Source organism: Taurulus bubalis (genome assembly GCF_910589615.1).
Source record: "Taurulus bubalis genome assembly, chromosome: 18".
Taxonomy (NCBI): Eukaryota; Metazoa; Chordata; class Actinopteri; order Perciformes; family Cottidae; genus Taurulus; species Taurulus bubalis.
Window position 1 is genome coordinate 21,475,702 of NC_136606.1, and position 7,515 is coordinate 21,483,216.

The window sequence follows — 7,515 nt, forward strand, 5'->3', positions numbered from 1 at the left end:
TCATACCACTGTGTTTGTATACTTCCTTCTAGTCCCTGTTGAGTTCTGTATTTACATCATGAGGATAAACTGCTATCAGTACGTCTCGTAATGTCAGCTCAGTTCTGTTCTTAATCCGGGCTTAATACCAATACTTACTCCCATTAGCCTTAATAAAGGGTTTTAACGACACACCTGCACACACACTGCTGTAGGAGACGGACGATGAGGATGATGAGGATGAAGACTCGTGCTACATTAAGGAGCGGCTCCTGGCCTTCCTGAGCTGGCTGCAGGGTCTCGACTGGTTCCAGCGCTTCAGGAACAAAAGGCAACGCGCTGTGAAGTGGTGTTAAGCCTGAGCTCTGTCAAATCTCTGGACACCTTACACCTCTCTTTCAATTTCACTAGTGAATGAGACTGGCTCATGGTTTTCTGTAGACCAGTTCCCGCCTCGGTCCTGTCTGGTCTAAGAGCTGCTACACCGAGGTAGCTAGGTAGCAATCAGACGTTAGCAAACCTTTCATTGAATGCCCTGCAGGACAGATGAACACACAATGATCCTCACCAGTTGTGCTCCTCGCAAATGTGCCCCTCAATGTCCGGTAACCAATGGTTGGCTCTATATAAAATATAGGTACTAAGTTCACACACACACACTCACAGCCACTTTAGTGTCAGTACCTTGGCCCAGGACACTTTGAACTAATAGTAACTGGTAACGATGTTATTGGCGACACGTTTCCTCGGTCAAAATGTCTCTTCATCTCAGGCTTTGTTGACCCGTTCAACCACTTGTACTTCTCTCTGTGAAGTCTAATTAGGAATTCAAGCAAACGACTGAATGCTTCTGCCTGCAAACGAGGTTCTACAAGAGTATGCTTTGTTTGAATAGATGAGGTGCTTCCTGTGCGAGCGCTGAAGCGTTCTATAGGATAGCCACAGTACCCCCAAGAACAGTGGTTTATTCATATCTTACATTTGTAATGCCTTAGAATACCTATATTTTATTGAGTGTGTTTGTGAGGCACATGAGTTTCTGGCGAGGTCAGGGGAAGGAAAGAAAGTCACAAAGAGCATCAAACATCCACAGAGGCTTGAGTACGTTGGACCAGGACAGGTGAGCGGTGCTGCTCACTTCCTCCACTCACTTCCTCTGCTCACTTCCTCCGTTCACTTCCTCTGCTCACTTCCTCCACTCACTTCCTCTGCTCATTTCCTCTGCTCACTTCCTCCGCTCACTTCCTCCGCTCACTTCCTCCACTCACTTTCTCTGCTCATTTCCTCTGCTCACTTCCTCCACTCACTTCCTCTGCTCACTTCCTCCACTCACTTCCTCTGCTCATTTCCTCTGCTCACTTCCTCCGCTCACTTCCTCCGCTCACTTCCTCCACTCACTTCCTCTGCTCACTTCCTCTGCTCACTTCCTCCGCTCACTTCCTCTGCTCACTTCCTCTTTTCACTTCCGCTGCTCACTTCCTCTTTTCACTTCCGCCGCTCACTTCCACCGCTCACTTCCGCTGCTCACTTCCACCGCTCACTTCCGCCGCTCACTTCCTCCTCTCACTTCCTCCGCTCACTTCCTTTTCTCACTTCCTCTGTTCACTTCCTCTGCTCACTTCCTCCGCTCACTTCCTTTTCTCACTTCCTCTGTTCACTTCCTCTTCTCACTTCCTCTTCTCACTTCCTTTGCTCACTTCCTCTTCTCACTTCCTCCGTTCACTTCCTCTGCTCACTTCCTCTGCTCACTTCCTCCGCTCACTTCCTCCGCTCACTTCCTCTGCTCACTTCCTCCGCTTGCTTCCTCTTACTTCCTCTTCTCACTTCCTCCGCTCACTTCCTCTTCTCACTTCCTCTTCTCACTTCCTCCGCTCACTTCCTCTGCCCACTTCCTCTGCTCACTTCCTCCGCTCACTTCCTCCATTCACTTCCTCCATTCACTTCCTCTTCTCACTTCCTCTGCTCACTTCCTCCGCTCACTTCCTCTGCTCACTTCCTCTTTTCACTTCCGCTGCTCACTTCCTCTTTTCACTTCCGCTGCTCACTTCCACCGCTCACTTCCGCCGCTCACTTCCGCCGCTCACTTCCTCCTCTCACTTCCTCCGCTCACTTCCTTTTCTCACTTCCTCTGTTCACTTCCTCTGCTCACTTCCTCCGCTCACTTCCTTTTCTCACTTCCTCTGTTCACTTCCTCTTCTCACTTCCTTTGCTCACTTCCTCTTCTCACTTCCTCCGTTCACTTCCTCTGCTCACTTCCTCTGTTCACTTCCTCCGCTCACTTCCTCCGCTCACTTCCTCTGCTCACTTCCTCCGCTTGCTTCCTCTTACTTCCTCTTCTCACTTCCTCCGCTCACTTCCTCTTCTCACTTCCTCCGCTCACTTCCTCTGCCCACTTCCTCCGCTCACTTCCTCCGCTCACTTCCTCCATTCACTTCCTCTTCTCACTTCTTCTCACTTTCTCTGCTCACTTCCTCTTTTCACGTCCACCGCTCACTTCCGCCGCTCACTTCCTCCTCTCACTTCCTCTGCTCACTTCCTTTTCTCACTTCCTCCGTTCACTTCCTCTTCTCACTTCCTCTTCTCACTTCCTTTGCTCACTTCCTCTTCTAACTTCCTCCGTTCACTTCCTCTGCTCACTTCCTCTGCTCACTTCCTCTGCTTACTTCCTCTTCTCACTTCCTCTTCTTATTTCCTCTTCTCACTTCCTCTTACTTCCTCTGCCCACTTCCTCTGCCCACTTCCTCTGCCCACTTCCTCCGCCCACTTCCTCCGCTCTGCCGCTACACTCACAGCTCGCTCTGACAAAAGAAACCAGCTGCGTTGTATTTTCCTGAGGGCTGTACTGGATTTATTTGGGGTCCACATTCTACAAAGTGCCGGATTGAACGAGAAGATGGATGCGTTCTTCTTCCTGACAGACATATGCTGTCTTTCCAGGGCCTTATGGTGATTTGTCAGAGTGTGAGAGCAGTGTGAGGCCACAGACAGGGAGGCTTACGCACCATATGGTTGTAGCTAATGCACACATACAAGACGTTCTGCCTCCAAAAGCTTTATTACTCAAGAAGTAATACCAGGATTAGACACGCTTGCCGACTTTTCCACAAGCTGACTAAAAACCAGATCCTCAGCCTTCCAGAAGTGTTTAAATTTTAAAACTGACAGCAACAATGGACATGAATTAGTGAACGACAACATCAACAGTGAGAACCCAGGTAGTTTAAGTATTGAATATGAATGTGTCTCTGAGGTGATGGGCTTCAGAAATAGCCGTATGTGAGTTTCTGGTGTGTTTCTGTGAGATTCACTTCCAGCATCATGGAGGAACAGAGCTCTGGTCTGGCTGGTGAACGTCCATCTGAAACGGGACCCGTGAGTGTTGGGTGGGTTCGGCCGCTTGTCCTCACTGCCAAGGCGTCGGGTGTGGACACTTGATCAGAGCCTTCGCCGAGGGTCAGAGTTTGAAGTGTAGGGCCACTGACCAAAGACAGTGTTTGACTAGTTGGGAATGAGAATGTGTTGTTTTTTTGGGTGTAAGATACAGTTGGGAAAGTCAATTGGATGGTTATGGTTAAAGCATAGCGTTACATGGCCGGCAGACTGTGATTGTCAGGCCGCTGCCTTGTCTCTACATCACTCCTCCACATTCCAAATATGCTCACATCAGTTCACTGATTGCAAAAAGTCCCAAATCCCCAAACTCAAGGTTTAATAACGGCAGTCCACAAACCAATAGGTGATGACACAACGACTAACCACTTGTACACAGTCGGGGGTCCCGACCTTTCCATAAATCCGCCCACTCCACTGATTGGTCTGGCATGGGGTAATTATGCTTTATTACAACTCGGGTCATACTTTTCAGATTGTATTCATCACTTTAACAGCTGATATAGATACTGAACCATAACACATTATTTCTAATGTTCACCAAGTTAATTAACACAAGGATGTCAGAGGATCAGACAGGTTGTGAACAAATGGCCACTTGGCACCTGACTGCTGACTAAATAGATGGGATAAAGGTCTGGTAAAAGATCTGCTCTCAGATCTAAGCGTTGCCAGAATAGTCAGCTCTGAATGTGTGAACCTCCAGAACCAGACAATCCTGAGATCTAAGGCAGAAGAGACACAGGCTGTTTCCCTTGATCGCTGTTAGAGATGTGTAGTGAAGTCAGGATGAATCTAACCCCTCTTTCAATAAAACCACCTCGTCCAGTACAGACAAGAACATAGACTCAGGCAACTGTTTCTTGATGTTTGTGACTCTCACCAGAAGGTTAAGATATTGTCAGAATGTTGGGGTTTCCCTACATTTCAGGTGTTCAAACGTTCAGTTTGAGCTCCAAATGAAGTTGTTTACATAATCTGGTAAACTGGATTAAACTGGTTGTTGTTGGCCCTGTCTGACCTACTTCTAGTGATGTCACCATGTTCCCAGATCTCAGCTATCGCCTCGGTGAGTCCAGTGGTTTCATCGCTGATAGAAGTGACGACAACGTGGCATTTCCTTTGAACTAATGTGTGTGTGTTGCTCCAAACATGATCCTTTGGCCCTCTGACTCCCCATCTGTTGGGCCGGTGTCCATCTTGGTCCACAGCGGTCAAACCAGTTTGTATCCATTGAAGCGAAAGAGGAGGAGGCTAAACTCAACGCTGTCCAGAGTATTTGACGGTTGAAGTGCTGTTCTTCCTTCCTCTCTGAGTGACATCTCTGTTTTTACATCTTCACATCATGACGCCAGATGAGCAGCGGCGTGCCGCTATTTACTATTGCCTGCTGTGTTGTCTTCTCGCTTCCTCTCACGCGATACACATTCAGCATCTAAACCTGGAGAATACACAACCTATCTGATGATTCACAGCTTCCTGCTGAGGCCGGCGCTGCGTTGCTTGTGAAGAATAGAACATCTCTCACTCTCACCTCGGCTACGACGGGCTTGGTGGAAAAATTGACTGCTCTAAAAATAGCTCAGCAGAAAGATGCCTGAAAGCTAAACAAGCCACAGTGAACAAAATGTTATGGCAGGAAGGAACCTTTGAGCAGAAAGAAATATGAATCCCACGCTTTTCTTCTAGTTCTTTCTTCATTGGTGAAATGAAATGCAGAATCCAGCTGGAAGACGCCACAGCCATACATTTATAAATATGATTCCCCTGAAAGATAAATGAAACAGGATGATTTGATCAGATTTTGCACCAAATCTGCTTTAAAAGAAAATTGAGCCGACTTAACACGCTGGACTCTCATTCGGAGGGAGAGTTATTGCTTTTTACCAGAAACACAACAGGAGAAAACTGTCGCATGAGAGATGTTTTCTCTAATATTAATGTTAAAACAAAGTATGGGCTTGAACTCACAGCCTTCACAGACTGCTGGGTGCAGCAACCGGGAGGAAAACAACATCAGAGGGTGTGTGTGAATAAACAATGAGTGCTGTTGTGTTTCATGAAGAGAACAGTCTCCATAGGACCTGCTGAGCTCAGCAGGGTAACTCCTTGATGAGGAGTGAGAGAAGCATCTTCACCCTCCTCCTCTTGCTGCTCAGACAAATGCACTCGAAGGTTGGATTAGAAAATGAACAACCCTCCCCTGCTGCTGCTGTGTCTTCCTGGCATTGTTCTGCCAGTCTTGCATGCTGTGATGGTTGCACCTCAGTCTGAGGTCTATTTCTGTGTGAGCTGCTGTGAGATATGTTTAGAACCTGCTCTGATGGTGTGTTTGAGACATATTGACGTCTTTGGCTTAAAGGGAAATTTGGTATATTCCAACCTGGTGTTTACCCATTCTCAATTATGTACTGATGCACACACGTCGTCAGTGTTGTATCATGTTGGGTGTTAAGAGGCCCTCGTCCAGGCCACCCGACCAAATGGCTTTCTACTGGCTCCAGTGGGCGATCCAGTGGTCGCCTCAGTGGGCACCCCAGTGGGCGATCCAGTGGGCACCACAGTGGGCGCTCCAGTGGGCACCCCAGTGGGCGATCCAGTGGGGGATCCAGTGGTCGCCTCAGTGAGCACCCCAGTGGGCGATCCAGTGGGGGATCCAGTGGGGGATCCAGTGGTCGCCTCAGTGGGCACCCCAGTGGGCGTCTCAGTGGGCGTCTCAGTGGGCACCACAATGGGCGCCCCAGTGGGCGCTCCAGTGGGCGCTCCAGTGGGCGCTCCAGTGGGCACCACAGTGGGCGCTCCAGTGGGCGTCTCAGTGGGCACCACAATGGGCGTCCCAGTGGGCGCTCCAGTGGGCACCCCAGTAGGCGGCCCTTTTCGGCCATGGCAGTGTAGATGCTTCTCTGCCTCCTCCCTGTAGGTGTTGATGGCTCCTCTCCTGCTTGGTGGTTGCCTCTCCTTGTGTCCTCAGTGAACCCTCAGTTCCCTCGTGTTCTTCCAGGTCTCTGTGACTACGGGTCGTGCTAATGTTGTACTCGCCAAACCCGTTGTAGAGATTAGGGAAACAAAGAATTATGATGCAACATATATGAAAGCTGTGTTAATCTCCTACAGCTCTCAAAGTACACAGGGTTTCTACATAGATGTCCGGTGGAAATATACCAGATTTTTCCTTTAAACCATCTCAGATCCAAAACATCTTTCTTTCTGGTTTTCTATTTTTGTTTCTGTTGTGAAAACAACCTTCAATGATTCTGTTATTTGGAGATTTTCCCTCATAGATTAATCTGTGGCTGAACTCTTTTGGCTGACGACGGCTGAACTCTGACCAAGAGCAGCCTGGAATTACTTTTGAGGAATTTGCCCAAATAAAGTGTCCTGAATGCCTTGTCCCCGTTGTACAGAGTTTATTCTTACGTATTGTTATTTCCTCCCTGCAGAATCACATCGCCTTCGCTGAGGTCACATGACGTGGAGTCGGCCGTGTGGCAGACCCATTGGACGTCCACGCTCTTCACCGTCCAATCCAGCTAACCGGAGCGCAGCGCTAACCCGCTCTGTGCGTCCGGTCTGCTGGTATGTTGTTCTCTGTTGTCTTCGTCAGGCCCCTGTTGTCGTTTGCAGCTTCTCGTATTTAAGAAAAAAGAAAAAAAGAAAAGAAGAGCCGGACGTGGACAGGTTGCTTCTGCTTTCTCATCTATGCACTTCTTCTTCTGCCTGTTTGACTTTCGCCTCTCAAATGAAGCGTGTTGAGGCGAACCGGAGCGGAGGGTTGAACATTGTGGACACGAGAAGAACAAGTGAAGAACTGGATGCATCTCAACTCAAGGTCAAATGTGTTGTCATGGTTGATTATGGGAAAAGCCTCGTTCCATGAAGATGGCTGTAAGCCTTTAAGTTAAGACTGACCCAACGGAGAAATACGTTTTTCTGTCTCTTTATGTTGCTAAAGTTAGTTTTTTGCAGTTATCACATCACTTTCATGACCTTCAGAATATGACATTGACTGCTGGGCCCATATTTATCAAACTGATTAATGTGACCTTTTGGATTTAGAACTAAAAAGTATTTACTCACCTATCATCTATGAAATGTCATTTTAATGTAAGAGCTCCAGACTGAAGCGATCGGTGTAATTCAGGATTA

General features: G+C 48.1%; 1 protein-coding gene across 1 annotated transcript in view; it reads left to right on the top strand.

Annotated features, from left to right (window-relative positions):
* Positions 1-6,839, top strand: part of LOC306750490 (phospholipid phosphatase-related protein type 5-like) — a gene marked incomplete at both ends in the record, with an annotated part of 71,858 nt that extends 65,019 nt beyond the window's left edge. The window contains one exon of the mRNA XM_079233922.1: positions 6,810-6,839. Within this exon, the coding sequence (XP_079090048.1) occupies positions 6,810-6,839 (30 nt within the window). The remainder of the gene's footprint in view (positions 1-6,809) is intronic.
* Positions 6,840-7,515: the final 676 nt, after the last annotated feature.